Source organism: Vulpes vulpes, chromosome 4 (genome assembly GCF_048418805.1).
Source record: "Vulpes vulpes isolate BD-2025 chromosome 4, VulVul3, whole genome shotgun sequence".
Taxonomy (NCBI): domain Eukaryota; kingdom Metazoa; phylum Chordata; class Mammalia; order Carnivora; family Canidae; genus Vulpes; species Vulpes vulpes.
Window position 1 is genome coordinate 57,145,955 of NC_132783.1, and position 22,837 is coordinate 57,168,791.

General features: G+C 36.1%; 1 protein-coding gene across 18 annotated transcripts in view; it reads left to right on the top strand.

The window, feature by feature from the left end:
- WDFY3 (WD repeat and FYVE domain containing 3) overlaps window positions 1-22,837 on the top strand; it is a 273,205-nt gene that overhangs the window by 162,673 nt on the left and 87,695 nt on the right. For all 18 annotated transcript variants that reach the window (XM_072755759.1, XM_072755760.1, XM_072755764.1 and 15 more), the window contains 10 exons: window positions 1,767-1,998; window positions 3,938-4,098; window positions 6,374-6,485; window positions 8,212-8,402; window positions 9,637-9,789; window positions 14,614-14,687; window positions 14,772-14,933; window positions 16,204-16,298; window positions 21,524-21,644; window positions 22,530-22,747. In XM_072755759.1, coding sequence (XP_072611860.1) covers window positions 1,767-1,998; window positions 3,938-4,098; window positions 6,374-6,485; window positions 8,212-8,402; window positions 9,637-9,789; window positions 14,614-14,687; window positions 14,772-14,933; window positions 16,204-16,298; window positions 21,524-21,644; window positions 22,530-22,747 — 1,519 coding nt within the window. The remainder of the gene's footprint in view (window positions 1-1,766; window positions 1,999-3,937; window positions 4,099-6,373; window positions 6,486-8,211; window positions 8,403-9,636; window positions 9,790-14,613; window positions 14,688-14,771; window positions 14,934-16,203; window positions 16,299-21,523; window positions 21,645-22,529; window positions 22,748-22,837) is intronic.

The window sequence follows — 22,837 nt, forward strand, 5'->3', positions numbered from 1 at the left end:
TTACGAGATAGTTTAGGGGTAGATGTGTTTGTGTGTTCGTGTTTGCAGGGGTATATTTGAAATTACTGTTTTAATTTCAGAGTGACCTTTATTACCCATTTGAACAATGTGTTTAAAAGTCATGCGGCTGGCTGATTCATATCACATACTTAGAGAAGAAGAGAAAGAAGAGGTTACTGAGTACTAAAAAAGATTGTAAATATGTTAGCATTTGATCCAGTTTGCTAAGTGATTTTTCATGAAAGAAAAACCAGGTGAAGGATGCCTAAATAACCTATGAGCAGTTTTGTCACTCTGTCATGTTATGCATTCCAGTAGACTATATTCCTTTGGAGCTGGAACGTTTTTATTCATCTTTGTTTTCAGATCATCCATTTAATAGCCCCGATAATAGTAGTTAGGTATTCAAATTCTGTTCGCTGAGTGAATGAGTGTATAATATTACTCTAGATATAGGTATACTATACTATGATATTCAGAAGAGAGATAAGAGAATTGAAACAGCCAGTAAAGAATCAGAAGTTCCTTTTTTGTATCAGGATGAATGCTGCTAGTTACTTCCGACAGAACTCAGCTAGCAAGCTGTTAAAATGCTATAGCTATCTAAATATAGTATCCATTTTTATAGCAATTATCTGTTGAAAGAAGCAAAGTTTGTCCTTGTGTGTGAATTAAAGTTTAAAAAGCATTGAGATCGTTAGCTTCCTTGAATGTATTTTCTTCATTAATGATATTTTATTGTGACATTTGTATTTCAATAAGATAAACCCTAAAATCCACTCTGGGAATTGTATTGTTTCTTCTGTACACATGATTGCATTTGGAATGGGCTTGTGGATTCTCTAATAGGTTGCTCCTTTGTTATTTTTAATATTATTTAAAATAAAAATATCCTCAGCTTCTAGAATTGAGAGGTAGATTTATTATCAATATATTTACATTGTCGTTATCACCGTGCCTGTGAGGAGTCAGTGGTCCCGTGAAACCAACTTTAGGTTGAGTGGTGGTCTTCATACTTAACTGTTAACATCACCAGAACTTTTCTGTAATATATGGAGTGATAGATGTAATCTGAAGTCGAGAACGTGTTACTGTAAAATATCCTTCGTACTATCGAGTGATAGAAGCTGCCTATGCCATAAGAAACCACTTGACTTTATTTTCTCTTATGTTCTAATTATATAGTTACTACAAATGAATTGAATGATAATTTTGCACCTTGTCAGTAAACACTAGCGTAATTTCAAATCTGAGAATATATTTTACATTGAGATTATGTGTGTATTAATTACATAACAGACTGTTAAATTTTAGAACTTTTGTAGCACTTTACCCATTATATAAAACACTTCTCATGAATAATTTTGACAGACTCAGATTGAAGGTGACATAATTTCAAGACTACTTGAATTCCATAGTTGGAAAGCTCTGTTTTTATTTCAACCCAAAAATTTCATAGAAGCAATGTTAATTTGATATGCAAACCAATCCCCATACAGTAATAGTATCCCTCTATTTGATTGTTTCCCTTTCTTACATTAGATAGTTTATCAGAGAGTTGGATAATAGCAAATTTCCATCTTCCAAATCAGGTTCCAGAATCTTGGTCTGCCCTTGTATTTCTCAACCCAACTACTTTGTACATAAAGTTACATGACCTTGGAATAATGAAACTATATGCAGAAAGTGATTATTTTCCTGGTGAAAGTGGGAGATTTTGGTTTGTATCTCTTACATTTGCTTTCATTTTTTTTTTTTTCCTACAGCTGCATTATGTTCACAGTACTCCTGGAGGTTCAGGTTCTGCTAACCCACCTGTGGTCAGCACAGTCTATGCATATGTTGGCACTCCACCTGCCCAACGCCAAATTGCTTCATTGGTTTGGCGTCTTGGACCCACTCATTTTCTGGAAGAAGTTTTACCTCCTTCAAATGTTACTACCATTTATGAACTAGGACCAAATTATGTTGGAAGCTTTCAGGCCGTATGTATGCCATGTGAGTAACTTAATGTGTGAAGCTTAATGTGTGAAGCTGCCATGTAGGTACATGAATAAGTGCATATACACGTGTATATACAGGTTTGTATATAGGGTGTGGCTAGGGTTATACATTGTTCTCTTATAAAAGAGACTTCTCCTTCACTTTTCTTCAATGTGATATTATTGATGATTCACTCTTCTTCCAGATGCTCTCCTCCACTGATTGTGCTATACTTTCCTGATTTTTGTTTTCATGCCTGATCACTAACTTTCTAGTTTCTCTTATCAGCTCCAAGATATGTTTGCTCTCTAAGAGTCAAACTATAACCTTTTTCTATAATTTTTCCTAAATAAGCATTTTTTTTTAGTTTTAAAGATTTTAATTGTAAGAGAGAGGGAGAGATAGCAAAAGAGAGCACAAGTGGAGGGCAGAGAGAGGAGAAGCAGAGTCCCTGCTGAACAAAGAGCCTCACATGGGGCTCCATCCCAGGACCTGAGATCATGACTGGAGCCAATCAGGCAAATGCTTAACTGACTGACTCACCCAGGTGCCCCATATATAAGCATTTTAAAGTGTTATCTACTCTGGTTAAAGAAAGGAAGGATGTTTCCAGAAAATACACACTCATAAATATTTTTCAGGTTAGACCAATTAACATCAGATTTCCTTATCCCTTTACTCCTACAGTTTACTTCTTATTATCCTTTCTTCCAAAAGAAATTTAGAGTCAAAGGAACTGATGTAGCAGTACTTTTTCCAAGTGATGTTCTCAGAAGAATTAGGACAAGTTTATTGTAAATGATGATAATCCTGTGGCTAAGTTTTCTTTCTCTTGTGTTCTTTTTTTTTTTTTTAAGACTTTATTTATTTATTTGAGAAAGAGAGCACACACAGCATGACTGTATAGGGGGACTGAGGGAGAAGCAGACTTCCCACTGAACAGGAAGTGCAATGTGGGGCTTGATCCCAGAACCTGAGATCATGACGTGAGCTGAAGGTAGATGCTCAACCAACTGAGCCACCATAGCACCCCTCTTTCACTCATATTCTTGATTTAGAGAGATCTAGGAAGAGCTAAGACTGAGCACTCAGTCTCTGCAATAAGTTAATACACGTGAAGGACAGAGCTGTTCAGAGTTCTTCACATGTATTTGTTCAGCTTTTTTTTTTTTTAAGATTTTATTTTTTTATTCATGAGAGACACAGAGAGAGAAAGAGAGAGAGGCAGAGACATAGGCAGAGGGAGAGGCAGGCTCCCAGTAGGGAGCCTGATGGAGGACTCAATCCCAGGACCCAGGAATCACGACCTGAGCCAAAGACAGATGCTCAACCACTGAGCCACCCAGGTGCCCCTTGTTCATCTTTTCAAACATTGGTACTTACATACTGTTTTTATAATCCTCATTTTACAGATGGGGAAACTGAGGCACAGAAATGTGTAAGTCACATATATTTTAGGTGATAAAGCGAAAATTCAAACTTAAGCCATCTAGCTCCAAGACTTATATTCTTAACTGTTCTGCTATGTTGCTTAGCTTAGAAGAATATAGAGAAGCACATATGGGGGCTCTCGTTGGGGAAGAGACCTACTGCAACAAAGCTTATAGGCATTCCACTCATGTTCATTTTCTTTCTCCTTTGAAGTTAAAGGGGGAAAGGTATGATTTCTTTGATAATACTTAAAACTCTTTTCCTTTATATTATGCTATGTGTAAAACACACTTTAAGATTAAAACTTAGAATGTGAGGGTCTATTACTAGGTGGTTTTCTCTTATTTTGTAAAAAGAAATAAATGAAGAGCTGAAAATTTACAGTTTTTAAATTTAACCCTAATGTTCCACTTTAAAAGATTTTTCAAGTCCACCCATTTAAAAATGATAGTAAGAATAAAACATTTGTGTAAGAAAAGGAGAAATACTGACAATTTTGAAAAGGATTATTCTTCATTTGAAGGTAAAGATGCAAAGTCTGAAGGTGTAGTCCCATCTCCTGTGTCATTAGTACCAGAAGAAAAGGTGTCATTTGGCCTATATGCACTCTCTGTGTCTTCCCTAACGGTGGCAAGAATCCGGAAAGTGTACAACAAGTTGGACAGCAAAGCCATCGCTAAGCAGGTAAGCAGAATGATTTCACAGTAAGCTGTGGCTGGTTTTCCCAGGAAAGTGTTTTAGAACATCATTATGGGTCCACCCAAGTTTGAATAGTTACTGAAAATAGTGCCTTTCGTGTATTGTTTATATTTGTTTTATTGGCTTTGGATTTAAGCCAAAACATAGTTAGATAATTAGCTTAATTTGGAAAAGTGAGAATTTCCTTCTCTGTGCATGATTTATATTCTTTTTAAAATATTATTATTGGCAATTAAATTGAATTACAGAAAACGAAAGAAAACAATTGCTATTTTTAAGGGTATCACTTAACTTTTTCTGGATCACCTACTATGTGCCAAGTACCGCTTTGTTTAGGATACAGAAGTGGATATAGAGAAAATTCCTGCCTTTATGTTTCTTACATTGTAGTGGAAGAGACAGATGATAATAACTAAAGAAATGACCTAATCTTAGGTTATATTAGAAAGTAAAGAGTGCAGAGAATAAAGCAAGGAAGGAGAAAGTGATCAACTTATAGTGCTAAATAGAATGGTTGTAAGAGGCCTCATTCTAAAGGTGAAATTGGAGAAGACTTGAAATAGGAGAGGCAGCAAGCCATGAGAACATGCAGAATGGGATATAGTCACAGCATGGGTGATATTGTCCCAGTGGTATAAGTGCTGAGGCCCTGAGGAAGGTCCATGCATGCTGTAGAGGTGGCGAGGCTGGAGCAAATGAGAGAAGACCTGGGTCGTAGAAGAACTCAGATAGGTAACAGGTACTAGACTGTATTGGATTTATAGGCAGTGGTAGAGACATTGGCTTGAGCCAAGTGAGATGGGAAGCATTATTGGGTTCCAGACCTAATGAATGAAATGTTAGCCAGGATGGCTCTGACCTTCCTTGAATAGACTGAAGGGGGACAACAGACAAAGGTAGAAACAAGGAGACCAGTTTTATAATAATTCATATGACTATAATGGTGGTGACACCTGGGAAGATAGTAGTGGCCATGATGAGAAATGATCAGATTTGAGGTATATTTTAAAGATGAGGCCAACAGTTTTTGGAGATTGGGTGTGAATTATGAAGAAAAGAAAGAAATCAAGGATACCTCCGAGGTTTTTTTGCTCTAACATTGAGGAAAACAGGGTTGCTTTTTCTGATTTGGAGAAAACTTCTGGAAGAGTACTTTGGGGAAGAATACTCAGAACTATGTTTTAGAGAAATTTGAGAAGTATATTAGATATCTTAGTGGAGATCTCAAAGCCATTGGAAATGTGAATCTGGACTTTGAGGTAGAGGTTTGAACCATGGATGTTCAGAAGTGATATCTAAAGCCGGGAGGCTAGATGCTTTTATCTAAGTATAGATGTGGCTAGAGAAGAGAAAGGTTCCAGACTGAGACCTGGACATCTAGTACTGGGGAGCTATGGAGATGAAGAACCAGCAAAAAACAGTGAGGAGTAGCGGCCAGCAAGAAAAGGAGAAAAACGAGGAGAGTTTGATGTGATAGAAATCAGTAATTCACTGTGGCAAATGTCTCTGGTCCAGAAAAGACTAGGACTAAGGACTGACCAGCAGTGGGTCTAACAAGGTGGAAGTTGTAGGTGAACTTGGCAAGCTGTCTGGCTGATTAGAGGAGGCACAGCCCAAGGGAGGAAATCGAGAGAATGGGAGGAAAGGATGGGAACAGTAAGTATTGACAACTCTTGTGCAGGCATAAGTCTGTAAGTACATGGACCATCCTTCAAGGAACATGAACTATAGATAAATTTAGTTCTACAAGGAACAATAGAATTAAAGTTTTAGGATTGTATTTGCTTTGAAAGCCCATTATGTGTATATTTGTGCTACATATGCAAAACTTATCATTTCTCTTTTGTAGGCATGTTTTATCTATAAACACTTGAACAATTTATGTGACATATACTTGGATATGAAGTAAAGTTAATATTATGTTCACTGATCAGAAATACCGTGAGACAGCTAGTGTTAAGAACTTTAAATCCATGACAGAATTTCATCTGGAAAGATCTCTGAAGCTATTTCCAATGAACCCCTCACCATCTTTATCTCAGTAGATTGTACTTAACTTACTATCTGTGACTTTCTATCCACAGGAAGAGCTTGCACACTTAAAAAAAAAATGAATGCCCATGTTTTTAATATTCTGATAAGAGAAAGAAATGATGTTACAAATCATGGTCGTGTGTTTGTTTTTTGTTTTTTTTTTCCAATCAAAATGTTCAGACTGTTCTTCTATAGTTACATTTTTCTCCCCTTTCCTATTCTTCAGTTAGGCATTTCTTCCCATGAGAATGCCACTCCTGTGAAATTGATACACAACTCAGCAGGACACCTTAATGGACCTGCACGGACAGTTGGAGCTACTCTGATTGGATACTTGGGTGAGTCAGATTGCCTTACTGTTTCAGACTCCTTTATTGGCCTTCGAATCTGCATTCACTGCATTCATATTTTATAGTGTTCTTACAATATTTAGAAATTAATAACAATCTCAAACTCCAGTCAACTTTAAAAATCATAACCTTTTTAAAAATCCCATTAACTTTTTCCCTATTTTGTCAGCACTAATGAGTGCTGACTACATATTTCTGTGTAATTTCAAGGTAAAATTCACACTACATTTAGGGATAGAGATGTAAAGATTTAGAAATATTGGTGATTATTGCATGGTTTGGTGCAGCAGTGGTGGCACTCGTGAGTGCATCTGTTATTTGGAAATGAGCTAGAAATAAGACCTCTGGAGTATAAACAGTGACTCCAACTATAGTAGAAGTTAAAGCTGGTGGACATTCTACAGAGCCTTGTACTTGATGTGTGCTTAAAAAGAGTTGATTTTTTTGGTTAGGTAGAATCCTGAGACATAATCCAGTCATGTCATCCAAAATTCAGAACCAGCCATTATATATCTAAAGTACGTTAATATTGGTTCTTTTTTAGATTAATAAAAAGTTAGTGTTCTGTTGGTCAGAATCCTACGTATTTATCAGTCCTTGGCAGTTTTTATTGTCTCAGTGATGTGTACATATCCTAACTTTGGTTTTCTTCATTAACCACATTGCATTATAAAACAGTTTTCTTTATGCTAATGCACATGTTAGTTTTTCTTTATTCAATTCAGCAAGTATTTACTGAGCTCTGCTCTATGTCCTTTGCAAAAATATAACAGCACATGGTATAGTAAAAAAAAAAAAAAATCAGTGAGTGAAGAGTTCAAAGATTGAGGTTCCTGCTCCTATTCTGTAACTGTGTGGCATTATACCAGACATTTGAGCTTTTTGGACTTCAACTTTCTGATCTATAAACTAGTAATACTGGCCCTAATTACTTCAGAAAGTAGTTTTCAAAATTTGGTGCCATAATATATGCAAATATTATGGATACTGCAAAGCACATAGAAATATAAAATGCATATTAGTTTTATTTTTGGAAAACTCAATCTTGATTAGTAGGCAAATGACATTCAAACAGTGCTTTCTTTTAAAAGCAAGGTTAGAAAAAAAAAGCAAAGTTAGGAACATAGAAGTGAGGTTTCTTTAGTTGACATGAAGTGAGTTCTAGTGCTGTGTTTCCACATGCTTATGCTCTTCTGGAGTCACTGTCACTGGTGTACTGTTACTCACTCAGACTATATAACTAGAAAGTTTTGAGTAATGGCTACTGATGTACCTTGCTTGGCTCATCTTGGGAATTCTTGATCTTTGCCAGGATGACATCCACAACCCATTCCCCAGTTCAGAGTTCAAGGGCTGTTACCCTCCCCAAGTTTATTCCCCAGCAGTACCTAGTCAGGCATTCTCCTCACTCACCTCAGAAGTGAATTCTCAGGGCCTCTATACTTTGCCTTTATGCTGTCCAAAGCTACACAGTCAAAACCTTTGAGCTTGCTCTTGAACCCCAACCCTTCTCTACTCACTCCTTTACTCCCACCTTGTCTCTGAGTGTAGGCATTAGCATTTATTACATTCCACATCCGACCTTGAATTTTTATTTAGAATTTTTATTTTAGGATAGAGTATAATTTAAAATTAATTAAATATTTCTTAAGATGATTTATTCAGTTCTTGTTTACATAAGGAATTTAATTATTTTTCACTGTCTTTTAATCAGGAGTAAGAACATTTGTCCCTAAGCCTGTTGCCACTACTTTGCAGTACATTGGTGGAGCGGCAGCCATCCTGGGCCTGGTGGCCATGGCTTCTGATGTGGAAGGGCTATATGCAGCAGTCAAGGCCCTGGTTTGTGTTGTCAAGAGTAACCCACTAGCCAGCAAAGAAATGGAAAGAATCAAGGGCTACCAGGTTTGTAACCATAAAGCTTCACTCTCACATTACTTCATGTTTAGGGGGAAAAAAAATCTAATTTTCATTATTATTTATATTTTTTCAAACTCTGGAAGAATTATTTCATCCAAATGTACTTTAAAGGTCAGTAGTTTTTTAGTAAAAGTAATATATTTCAAGTGAGAATGTGAATTGTGTATTTTGGCTCAAACTTTTTATCTTATCTCATCAAATCTTGTTTCCTAAACTCTTGAATTAGGCTTTGTTATTTCAGTTATTCAGTTATTTCAGATCTATTTGCTACTTTAGAATTCTTTTTCTCTATGGAAATTGGAGTGAAATGAAATAGGGTCATATTGCCAGCCCACGCTAGCTGCTAAATGGGTGATAGATTGAGAGAGTTCCTTGTTTTCCTCGTCTCTCCCCTCCACATCCAGTCATCTTTTACTGACCGCCCGCCCCCGCTCTCTTACCTAGGTGAGGTGAGAACCACTCTATAATACCTGTGCCATTGCTAGTCCTGAAAACTCAAGTGGGATTAAAAATATGCAGTATTCATGTATCCACAACCTACTAGGTTTAAGCAAAAAGTTATTTGTCAGAAAAGAAACAAGTATTTGGAGTAAAATTTAATCTCTTTAGTGTAGATGAAGTATGAATGCCTTCTCCTACTATAGCCAGCAGTTCATTGCTAGTGAATAAACTGTTTACTGTTTGTTTTCTGTAGATTTAATCACATTATTTTGGTAAGTGTTCTATTTTGCAAAACTTTCAAAATGATTATTGTGGCATTGCTCACCACATTTCATGAAAATACACGAGCCCTCTAAATGTTCCAACATTATGAGGATGACTAATAATTCTATATCCATTCCAGAGATTACCATTCAACCTTTTAAATTTGAAATTATGAAGACTATGTTGCAAAAGAAAAATCCTTGTAGTGAAATGTAATAAAATGGAGAAAAAGAGTAAAAAAGTTGTATGTACATGTTGGCAACAAATTAAATATGTGTGGATTGAAAGCATTTATGTAGAAGATATTTTAATGATAGAGTAGTTGGGATGACCCTGCTTATTAGATTTGCTCTAATTTTATATTGTCATAATAAAAATTTAGAAATCAGCTTGGAAGTCTCTAGGAATTGCTTTACATAGAGTTCGTGTGTGTATGTGTGTGTGTGTGTGTGTGTGTGTGCGCGTGCATATATGATATGATTAATCAATGGGCATATGATACTGTTTCTTCTAGTTGCTGGCAATGCTGCTTAAGAAGAAACGTTCCCTCCTTAACAGCCACATTCTCCATCTAACGTTTTCCTTGGTGGGAACTGTTGATAGTGGACATGAGACCTCCATTATTCCAAATTCAACTGCCTTCCAGGATCTACTTTGTGATTTTGAAGTATGTATATGAACACTAATTGTTAATATACAGTCAATGAATACATGTCTTACTCTGCATGTTGATAGAGTTAAGTATTAAAAAATTTGTCTCTAGGATGTGTTTAAGTTCTATAATTTTATGATGCTCCTGTTAATGTCATTGGTAAAGTACAAAAATAGAATAGTGATGGGGTTTCTTCTCCCCAGGGGTATTCCAGTTTACAAGTAGTGTAGAAGTGAAATGGTGTATAAGGCTTTTATCTAACTATAGCTAATTTGCTGCTTTTTCTGGCATTATAAGAGGCAAACATATATTCATTAAATAATTCTAATAGGTACCACTTACTCTCATATATCCCTTCTCCATTTAACTTCCCATTCACAGTACTTTACAACTCATCACTATATACTTTATATACTATACACTTGATGTCAGTATATATCTCCCCTGTGGGGCTGTGGACTTCACGTGTGCAGAGATCCTGGCTTCATTTGTATCCCTACCACCCAGATTGATGTCTAGTACTAAATGTTTGCTGGCTGTAATGTCTAGGCCACAACCCTTCTTTCTCATAACTACTAGAATCTCTGTCTTGTCGGTTATTTTAAATTCCTAACAAACAGATTTTGTGAGCACCTGGGTAGCTTAGTGGTTGAGCATCTGCCTTTGGCTCAGGTCATGATCCCCAGGTCTGGGATTGAGTTCGCATCACGCTCTCCCTCTGCCTATGCCTCTGCCTCTCTCTCTGTGTCTCTTATGAATTAATAAATAAAATCTTTTTTAAAAAAAAATCCCCCCAAAGAATAAAACAAAAAAACAGGTTATGTGCCCTAATTGCTTTCCTGAAACTTTATTTGAATGCATATTAGCATCCTGGCCCATACTCTGTCTACAGTACCTGCAGATCAGGAGCAAATTCTGCATTTGCTCTCTCTCTCTCTCTTTTTTTAGATTTTATTTATTTATTTGAGAGAGAGAGAGAGAAAACGAGTGGGGGGAGGGGTAGAGAGACAAGCAGACTCTCTGCTGAAGGGGAGCCTAATACAGGATTCAATCCCAGGACCCTGAGGTCATGACTTGAGCCAAAGGCAGATGCCTAACCAATTGAGCTACCCAAGCACTCCAGTGTCTCCCTCTTTTTGCAGCTCCTGACTCTTGCTAGCCTGCAGCTCCTGTATCTTTCTTACTACTTGCCCCATAATTTTCTGGCTTGGAAATTTTTATTATTTTAGTGAAAAATGTCCACCTTCTTTACCTTTTTTTGTTTTCTTTCCTTTTTTTTTTTAAGCTTTTATTTATTTATTCATGAGAGACATAGAGAGAGGAGAGAGAGAGGCAGGCAGAGACGCAGGCAGAGGGAGAAGCAGGCTCCATGCAGGGAGCCCAATGTGGGACTCAATCCTGGGACTCCAGGATCACACCCTGGGCTGAAGGCAGGTGCTAAACCGCTGAGCCACCCAGGGATCCCCTTTTGTTTTCTTCCCACCGCCTCATCTCTACAAAGTTCAGCCCTAGATCTGAATCTCTAGCTTGGCATCTAAATTCCCCACTTAGGGGACCCCTGGGTGGTGCAGCGGTTTAGCACCTGCCTTTGGCCCAGGGCGCGATCCTGGAGACCCGGGATCGAATCCCACATCGGGCTCCCGGTGCATGGAGCCTGCTTCTCCCTCTGCCTGTGTCTCTGCCTCTCTCTCTCTCTCTGTGTGTGTGACTATCATAAAAAAAAAAAAAAAAAAAATTCCCCACTTAGTTCTGATCTCTTGATCAACATTTCCATTTTTATGTCCCAGCAACACCTAACCTGAACTTAACATCCTCCCCCAAATTAGTTCTTCCTTCTAACTGTATTTCTGTTAATAAAACCATTTCCCTAGTCACCGAGGCTTGAAATTGAAAAATCAGCTTTCTTCTTCTTCCCTGTTTATAAACAGTCTGAAATTAAGTCCTATAGACTATACTTCCATATTTCCTATAGTTTACCTTCTTGTTACTACTTTTACATCCTAGCCCAAGCCCTGATCAACTCTTCTCTTACCTACTAGGGTAACTACCACTTCTTTCCTCCTTCCCTCAACCTATCCATAGATCTTTTGACCTCATTCTTTTTAAAGCATAATCATACTAATTATTCAAAAGCTTCTGATGATTTCCCTTCCAAACAATAAAGTATACATTTCTCAACCTGATATTCAAAATTGTAACACACAAACCTCTCATTCTTTTAGAAAATACCTTTTGAGCATCTTTGAACTAGGCATCCTGTTGGTGTTAATGATGCAAAAATAAAGAAGTCCATTAGAAGAGAAGAGCAAATAAATAGACCAATAAAAATGTGTAAAAGTATAGAGATAAAGGTATGCAGAGAGAATTACAGGAGTACTAAGGAGACCTACTTAATCAAGCCTGGCTTTTTTTTTTTATCTGGAAACTGATATGTTTAAATCATGGGTTATCTTTAGTTTCAAGTATCTGATAAAAATCTATTATACAAACATCAGAAATTTGGTTGCTCAATATATTTTGTTTCATTTTAAATTACCTCTCTCATTTTATGGCATCATATAGCATTCCTAATTAATGCAAAACATAATAGTCTATAAATACTTAATTCACCCTATTTTTAAAACAGCATCTGACAGATAAAAATAAGATAATAGTAATAGAATTTAAGGCACTTTCTTTTTAGTGGTTGTTCTAAAATTTATAATATACATTTATAACAATTCATTCTGTCTTCAAAGTATATTATACCACTTTACCTATCTCATAAAAACCTTACAAAGATAAACTTCGATTTCTTTCATCCTGTCCTTTGTGCTGTTATGGTCCAACATTTTATTTCTGTATGCTTATGATCTCCATAATACATTCTGTATTTTTGTTTAAATAGCAAGTTATCTTTTAAAGAAAATTTAAAAAATTCTTTTATACTTACTTACCCACATATATAATATTCATGGCATTTTTATTCCTTTGTGTAGTACCTGATTTCCATCTTATATGATTCTTCTAACTGGAAAACCTTTAGCATTTTTCATGGTGCCTGTCCGCTGGCCTTCGATTATCCCATCTGAAAAAGTCTTCATTTTTTATTTTTTGAATAGAATTCTAATTGACTTTTAAAAATTCTTTTTATGCCTTAAACATGTCCGTCACTCCATTGTCTTTTCTTTTTCTTCTTTTGGGATTTGTTGACTTTTCTAGATCTGTGAGTTTGTCATTTTTATCAAATTAGAAATTTTTTAGCCATTATCTCTCCAGCTGTTTTTCCTAGTGCCTTCCCCCAGTCTCTTCTGGACTCCAATTACATATGTCTTAGATTGCTTGATATTTTCCCACAAGTCACTTATGCTATATCTAGTAATTTCTTTTTAGTTCTTTTCTCATGCTTGATTTTGAATAGTTTCTATTGTTGTGTCTTCAAGCTCACTGAATTATTTTCTGCAGTATCCAGTCTCCTGTTAGTCCCATCCAGTATAGTTTTCACTTTAAATATTTTACTTTTCCTCTGTAGAAGTTCATTTTGGATCTTTGATTGCTTTCTATTTTTCCTCCTCATGTTCATATTTTTTGGTTATATTCTATAGCATATGGAGCTTTAAAAAAAAGATTTGTTTATTTATTTGAGAGAGAGTGAGAGCATGCGCAAGTTGGGGGAGGGGGCAAAGGAAGACGGAGAGAAATCTTCAAGCTGACTCCCCACTGAGCACAGAGCTTGTTGTGGGACTCTGAGACTATGACTAAAGCCAAAATCAGTGGTCAGCTGCCTAACTGACTAAGCTACCCAGGTGCTCCTTGAGCATTTTTTAAATAACTTTTAAGAAGGCCTGATAGGGGCACCTGGGTGGCTCAGCGGTTGAGCGTCTGCCTTTGGTTCAGGTCATGATCCCAGGGTCCTGTGTTTGAGTCCCATAACAGGCTCCCTGAATGGAGCCTGCTTCTCCCTCTGCCTGTGTCTCTGCCTCTCTCTGTGTGCCTCTCATGAATAAATAAGAAAATCTTTAAAAAAAATAAAAGTCCTGATAATTCTATCATCTCTGTAATTTCTGGGCTATGTATAGTAATTGATTTTTTACCTACTTATGGATCATATTTTCCTTTTTCTTTGTGTTCTTGGTAATTTTTGATTGTATACTAAATTTTACATTAGTAAGTGCTAGATTTTGTTGTGTTCCATTATAAAAGTATTGAACTTTAACATTGTAGTTATCTTTTTGAGTCACACTTTTAATATTTGTTAGGGTGGACCTAGAGTAACCTTTAGTACTAATTTAGCCCCATTACTCAGGTATTTCACTTCTAGGGCTTCTAGAACTCACTATATATTAGGAAGTCTCCATGCTCTTTGGTGGGGGTACAGACTAGTCTCAGACTCATAAATTCCAGGAATTGTTTGTTATACTCAACTGCAGTGATTGATTCCAGTTTTGGACTCCACATGAGATTCCAGTCACTCAGTCTTTGTCTGCAGGATGCAGCATTCAGTATTCATTCTATTCTGTATGCTGTGTTCAGTATTCAGTAATAATATTCAGTCCTTGATTTACAGATGATTTTTCAATACGTCTTACCTTTCCAGTTGTTTTGGAGGGTAATTTCCATAGCAATTAATCTTTTTTTAAGCAATTAATCTTTTATAAATAGAACCAGAAGTCTTATGTGTTAGCATTTTTATAGGACTTTGCCAAATATTATAAAATATTATAAAATTTTATAAAGTGGTTATATTCAGTCAACTATATAAGTGAAATGAGTTTGTGTGTTGCATGTATGTTTGTTGGATAGTCATTCGGGGTGTTTTTTTAACCCTAAATGTACCACTATTCTTTATTTTTATTGTAGGTTTGGCTCCATGCACCATATGAACTTCATCTTTCCTTATTTGAACATTTTATTGAACTACTCACCGAGTCCAGGTATCAGTTAATATCCATGAGTTAATTGTTCAGTAATAGAAGAGATGATAGCATGGTCTATATAAAATGTTCTTTCTCTTACAGTGAAGCTTCAAAGAATGCCAAATTAATGAGGGAATTCCAGCTAATTCCCAAGTTGCTACTGACTCTTCGAGATATGTCTTTATCCCAACCTACCATTGCTGCTATTAGTAATGTGCTGAGCTTCTTACTGCAAGGTTTTCCCAATAGCAATGATCTCCTCAGGTAGTGAAAACTTCTGTATCTGTTTATTAACTAAAAGTATCAGTGAGGTTAAAGTGAATGAGACAAATGTAATTGGTTCTTATGCATGTGTCATACCTGTAATGTTAATATTCCAGATACTTGTAAGGCATAAAAAATATGCATGTCTCAGTATCTTGTCTTTATATAGCAAAACCAGTTGTTGCCACTAGTGAATAAGAAAATATATAGGACTGAGCCCAGCAACATTGATTGTCCTAGACGTTAAATGTGTTCAGTATACGAATTCTCGGTGCATCTTCCCTAAGCCCTGCTACTTCTCAAGTGTATGTGCCAATTGTGCACAATCTCCTACCCTGCCCCCTGTAGTGGGCATGCCATCTCTTTTATATATTTATTTTCTGTCACCCAAACAGATGATGAGATTTTATTTTTGTATATTCAAACCTTTCATATGATTTATTATTTTGCAGCTAATGAGAAATGGCTTAAGGCATATTTACAGGTTGTCTGTAGAATAATTTTAATATCTACATGTAGAGAATTCCTTAAACTCAATTTGATCACTTTTCACATACTTGCCCAGGTATCACAGGTAAAACCACGCTGACTGATTAGAATATTCCCTATAGACTAGTCTCTAATCTGTGTACCATGCTTTTTTTTTTTTTTTTTTTTACATTTATTTACCTTAAGGACATTTTTGTAACTTTGCAACAGATTTAAAACTGGAGTTTGAAAATTATTTTGGAGATTAGAGTGCTTGTTTTTTAACAGTAACTATTTAAATCTTATTCTGGAACTATAATAATCACTTTGCTAAAATTATCACTGAAACCATCAAGTTTTTATTTTTATCTACCAATTTAGAAACTAAAACCTAGAAAGGTTAAGTTACCTGCCTCAAGTAACAAGATTAAAAACTGGTAGAGCCAGGATTTTAACATTACCCATGTTTCTAAAACCAAAGTTCTTAATTACCAGGCTACAGTGGATCCATATAGATAATGTTAGGACATTTTAATTTGGATCATACTGTTCAGTTCTTAAAAATGCATTAAAGGGTTAGTGCATTAAAGGACTCATTTCTGGAGAAATATATTTTATCCTATGTTTTAAAATATTGTAACATATAATGTTAATTACAGTGTTCCTAGGGGAAGTAAAATTTACACAATCTCTTAAAGGTCTATAAAAGATTAGTTAAAACAAGAAGTATTATTTTTTCATTTCTTTGTGTTTGGGGAGAGAAAAAAACCTAAAATCCATAACTTTTCTCTTGTTTTTAAAGGTTTGGCCAGTTTATTTCTTCTACTTTACCAACATTTGCAGTTTGTGAGAAATTTGTAGTTATGGAAATAAACAATGAAGAGAAGCTTGATACTGGTGAGTCCAGTCTGGAGCTTGAAAACTAATTGCTATGCCCTGTTTTCTTGCACAATTTATAATTATATGTGTTGCTATTATATTACTTTTCTCCTTACATTACTTTTCATGGTCTTTCACAGATGTATTTATGTTAAGTCAAGCCTATATAATAAGCAAAGTACAGAATTACCTATGGAACTTAATAGGGTGTGAATTCTACTTAAAAACTAAAATCTTTCCTGGTGGTGGGTAGAGAGATGGGTGAAATAAGGGAGATTAAGAGTACACTTACCATGGGTGCCTGGGTGGCTCAGCAGTTGAGTGTCTGCCTTTGGCTCAGGGCATGATCCTGGAGTCCCAGGAGCAAGTCCTACATCGGGCTCCCCGCATGGAGCCTGCTTCTCCCTCTGCCTGTGTCTCTGCTTTTTTTCTCTCTCTCTGTGTCTCTCATGAATAAATAAATAAAATCTTAAAAAAAAAAAGTACACTTTACTTGAGCATTAAGAAATGTATAGAATTGTTGAATCGTGACCTGAAACTAATATAATATGTTTGTTTTTATTTTTTTAAAGGTTTTATTTATTTATTTGAGAGAGAGAGAGCACACAAGTAGGGGTGGGGAGGTACAGAGGGAGAGGGAGAAGCAGATTCCTAGCTGTGTAGAGAGCCTGATTCAGGGCTCGATTCCAGGACCCCAGGATAATGACCTGAGCCAAAGGCAGACACAACCAACCGAGCTGCTCAGGTGCCCCTATAATACTGTATGTTAATTGTAAGTAAATTAAAAAAAAAAAAAAAAAAACTCTTAAAGCAGTAAAAAAAAAAAAGAAAAGTCACAGAGATGAAATGTACAGAATAGTCAGTGATATTGTAAATGTTGTATAGTGACAGATGGTAGCTACCTACACATGTGGTTGAACATAGCATAACATATATAGATGTCAAATCACTGTGTAAAAAAAATTAAAAATAGAATTAATTAATTAAGTCTTAGAGGATTCATAGCAGTGATCCTTTAAATAGCAAACTCTATTCTATGTGATTTTTGAATATTAATTTTTAAAAATTTATATACATCTCTTCAGAAACGCAGATACTTGATAGTATGAATTACATCTATATAACTTATTTTCATTTTCCTATGAAATATTTAGTAGTCAGGGAAAAACACTTACTGGAATCATTTTATGTAAGTATAAAATAAAAATAGTTTAAAAAATAAAAAATAAAAATAGTTTCATAAGTTGTGGGATTCTGAGCCCATGAGAACCACTTTTTTTTTTTTAAAGATTTATTTATTTTAGAGACCATGATCGGGGGAGGAGCAGAGAGAGGGAGAAAGAAAGTATCAAGCAGACTCCCACTGCAAGTGGAGTCTGAGGACATGGGGCTTGACCCCAGGACCCTGAGATCATGATGTGAGGCAAAATCAAGAGCCGGATGTTTAGCCAACTAAGTCACCCAGGCACCCCCACTTTTCTTTTTTAACCTTTCTTCATTTGGTCCATATTTTTTCCCCTTGTGGTCCATATTTTTCCTTTTATGTATTCTAGGATAGATTTGTTGGGAAAGCATTGAAAGAACCTTTTACATTAACTTGTAATTAAATTCACAATATCTTATATTTGTCGGCATTATTTCCATTATTATCCTATTATTCCTAAATCATAACACATAAATGACTTTCCTTATACCACTATCCACCTGGACAGTGGAGAAACAATGCTGTTGAATCAGTACCACACAAAGGTGTTTTCCTCCGTTGGCTATACCACCTGGAACACAGCCTCTCTGGTGCTTCATGAATAAGAAGAGAAAGTGTTATAATCATGTTTTTCAAAAGAGATCCTGGGATTTAAGAGTCTCTTTAAATTCCTTAAACCTGGGATTTCCTGCAAATTATAGCGGAACATAAGGCTGCTGCTGACCACTCATCTACTCCTATACTTATTTGGAACAATGTTGATATTTCTTTGATAAAGCAGATTAGCAGTGGATGAGAAGCCTAAAGATAAAATCAATGGTTAATACTTACTGAGTACCTAATATCTGCCATGCACTGTTTAAGTGCTTTTTATATTCTTATAACAATCCTATGAAATAAGTATTATTGTTATCCTAGTTTTACAAGGGAAGAAACTGAGGCCCAGAAAGATTAAGTAGAAGAAATTTACCTGAGATCATACTACTTGCATTTGAACCCAGATAATCCAGACCAACACTGGAAGCTTTTTGACCACTACATTTTTCTGCCATTTGCAAGGATTATTTCTTAGCTCTGAATTAATTAATCTAAGCCAAGTAAATTGGTATTAGCAAAAGCCCTTTAAAAAATCTTTGGAAATATATAACGTTTATTTCAAATATTAAAAAGATATATGAAAAGTATTTCTCTAGTCTCCATATTTCTTGCTGGCTATTGAATTCAGTTAGTACAACTAATATAACATTTTCTTTGAGAAGAGCACAGTGGTGGAAATGTATAAACTGCTAAGTTTTTCTGTTGATCTGCCAGGTTAATCAGACTGGTATTCTCATCATTTCATTGCCATTTGAAATAATAGAAAAAATCAGAAGTATATTACTGGTCTTGATAGTATAGGGCATTTGCTGTTTATTTGACATGGACAGCAGGTTCCTTAAATCGGTTCCTTAAATCGGTCCAATATGTGTCAGGGCTACAATTTGGGGGGAGGGGCTAATCCTTTTGCTGTTCTGAGCTACTATTGTCAACTGCTGTTGTACATACTGTTATGTGTAAGGGCATAAGTATATTTATTATGTTTGTAAAATTCATTTTGTACAGTTGCAGATCAAGGTTGCTCTTCTGTGATATACAGGATATTATATTTTAAAGACCATCTTGGAATACAATTAGAGAATTTAGTATTTTGATGTACTAAGACCTATTTTAAGTTTAATATTTTACCTTTGCAAAAACTTTAATTAAAGATGTTATTTAAAAAAGAAAAAAAAGTATTTTACAAAAGACTATATTAACTGCAATGTGATGTTCCAAAAAATTAAAACCATAGTTTATTCTTTGAAGTAATTAATACAACATTCAGGATATACCTACAAAAAAGAAGATGACTTAAATAATGCAGAACATCAGTATAATAATCAGTGGAAAATAAAATAGCATAAAAGGGTAGTGCACTATGGAAGAAAGCATCAGTCTGAGTGGGAAGAGGTTAAGCTGGAAATTCAGAGTTTTATTGTTTTATATTTTAAAATTAGGGGAAGCAAAACTAACAGTGAGAAAACTAGATGTAAATCTAAGGAGAAAAATCAAACAATCAATCGTCTAAGGAGAATTTTTCACTTCTGGGTGGATCACCATTTTACTGAAAAGGAATAATTGAAAGGAAGCTCTCTGTATCTCAATTTAGATTGTATGGTATGTTTTTAATAAAGCAGTTTATAAAATACCAGTCTTACCTCTTAGAAGAGAAGGGAATCTTGAATCTCCCTTGGTAAACTTGAAGCACCCTTCCCAATGATTAAGGCACAGAATTAGCATTTTAAAGTTTTTTTTTAAATTTTTATTTATTTACGATAGTCCCACACAGAGAGAGAGAGAGAGAGAGAGAGAGAGAGAGAGAGAGAGAGAGAGAGAGGCAGAGACATAGGCAGAGGGAGAAGCAGGCTCCAGGCACTGGGAGCCCAACGTGGGACCAGGTCTCCAGGATCCCCCTGAACCAAAGGCAGGCGCTAAACCACTGCGCCACCCAGGGATCCCATAATTAGCATTTTAAAAAACAATGTTGGGATCCCTGGGTGGCGCAGCGGTTTGGCGCCTGCCTTTGGCCCAGGGCGCGATCCTGGAGACCGGGGATCGAATCCCACATCAGGCTCCCGGCGCATGGAGCCTGCTTCTCCCTCTGCCTGTGTCTCTGCCTCTCTCTTTCTCTCTGTATGACTATCATAAATAAATAAAATTTAAAAAAAAAAATTAAAAAAAAAAAAAAACAATGTTTAAGGATGAAAGGAATCCCTTGCCCAAACAAATAAAAGCAAATGACCATTGAAAGTCCAAGTTTAGCCTGAGCTTCAGTTCTAGAATAAAGGAAGGCCTGGAGATTGTGATTTACCAAGCCAGAGCCCATCATTGTCAGGCCTGGGTCTGGAACACCGGGCCATGGATGCCCAGTCCTTTGTACTTCCAGTCCTATCCATTGAGAACCATAAGTTCTCTGCTTTCCTCCCTTTCTTTTCCCTTTTCTCTTGTGCATTTGAGTACCTTTGCCTCTCTTCTATGCTATTTAATTCTAAGTCTCCTTTATTTTTTTTCATTTGTTTTTATTGAAGTTCAATTTGCCAACATATAGTATAACATCCAGGCTCATCCCATCAAGTGCCCCCCTCAGGGCCCTCAGTGCCAGTTACCCCAATCCCCCGCCCACCTCCCCTTCTGCAACCCTTTTTTTTGCTTCCCAGAGTTAGGAGTCTCTCATGATTTGTCTCCCTCTCTAATTTTTCCCACTCCTTTCCCTTATAATCCCTTTCACTATTTCTATTTGCATGTATGAGTATAACCATAGGGTTGTCCTTCTCCAATTGACTTACTTCACTCAGCATAATATCCTCCAGTCCCATCCATGTCGAAGCAAATGTTAGGTATTCGTCCTTTATGATGGCTGAGTAATATTCCATTTTTGTTTATCCATTCATCTGTTGAAGGACAACACAGCTCCTTCCACAGTTTAGCTATTGTAGACATTGCTGCTATGAACATTGGGGTGCAGGTGTCCTGGTGTTTCACTACATCTGTATCTTTGGGGTAAATACCCAGTAGTGTAATTGCTGGGTTATAGGGTAGCTCTATTTATCTCTCTTTTATACATTACAAATTTATTGAGTAGTTTGTGCTTCCTATTTTTCATTTTTAAATCTTGTAAATTTATTTATATCCTTCAAAATGAAACTGGCAATTAAGAATTTGGATCGATATTTTTATTCACATGGCTGTTTTCACTCTATTGGTGGGGCAAATATTATTTAAGAAAGGGTTTACATCCTTTTATTACTTGTTTTAGATATGTCAAATGTAATGAACAATTTTCAAGATTCTAAAGAGAAGTAGTTAATAGACGCTTCTGCTTGTCCACATTAGTGGAAAGCACTCCTAGAGGAAATATTTCCTAAAAATGTATTTTTCAGTGAGATTTCCGAGAACAATGTTGTGTATTTTATACTGGTTTATCTACTAAGGCAATTTAATATATATATTTTCATTGTAGGAACTGAAGAAGAGTTTGGAGGTCTTGTGTCTGCTAATCTTATACTTTTGAGGAACAGACTTCTAGATATCTTGTTAAAACTAGTTTACACATCTAAAGAAAAGACAAGCATTAATTTGCAGTAAGTAAAATATTCTTAGACTTGATGGTAGCAGTGTCTATTACTAGTTAAATCAGAGTAAAGGAAGAACTGCTACTGACTTTTTTTTTATTATTATTTTTTTAATTAATTTTTATTGGTGTTCAATTTACCAACATACAGAAAAACACCCAGTGCTCATCCCGTCAAGTGTCCACCTCAGTGCCCGTCACCCATTCCCCTCCAACACCCGCCCTCCTCCCCCCTTCCACCACCCCTAGTTCGTTTCCCCGAGTTAGGAGTCTTTATGTTCTGTCTCCCTTCCTGATATTTCCCAACATTTCTTCTCCCTTCCTTTATATTCCCTTTCATATTATTTATATTCCCCAAATGAATGAGAACATACACTGCTTGTCCTTCTCCGATTGACTTATTTCACTCAGCATAATACCCTCCAGTTCCATCCACGTTGAAGCAAATGGTGGGTATTTGTCATTTCTAATTGCTGAGTAATATTCCATTGTATACATAAACCACATCTTCTTTATCCATTCATCTTTCGATGGACACCGAGGCTCCTTCCACAGTTTGGCTATTGTGGCCATTGCTGATAGAAACATTGGGGTGCAGGTGTCCCGACGTTTCATTGCATCTGAATCTTTGGGGTAAATCCCCAACAGTGCAATTGCTGGGTCGTAGGGCAGGTCTATTTTTAACTCTTTGAGGAACCTCCACACAGTTTTCCAGAGTGGCTTCCTCCCGGGGTGAACAACCCCTGTATATTCTGCTACTGACTTTTAATAGATTTTTTGAACCCTGCAACTTATAGTATCTTCAAACAAAACCAGTCTTTCTTGAAATTTTGAGTACTAATCCTTGAAATTAATGTACTGTTTTTTTCTTCTGAATTCATCTGCCTTTAAATAGAGCTTGTGAAGAACTGGTCAAGACACTGGGTTTTGACTGGATTATGATGTTTATGGAAGAACACTTGCATTCCACCACAGTTACGGCAGCCATGAGGATTCTTGTTGTGCTACTGAGTAATCAGTCTATCCTCATCAAATTTAAGGAAGGACTCAGCGGTGGAGGGTGGCTGGAACAGACAGATTCTGTCTTAACTAATAAGATTGGAACTGTATTAGGTATGGGACTTACCATCAGCTGCTTTAAAAATAAGCTTTCTTGTATTTTGTCTGTTTTTTTAAAATCTTATCAAAGCTTATATACTCTTC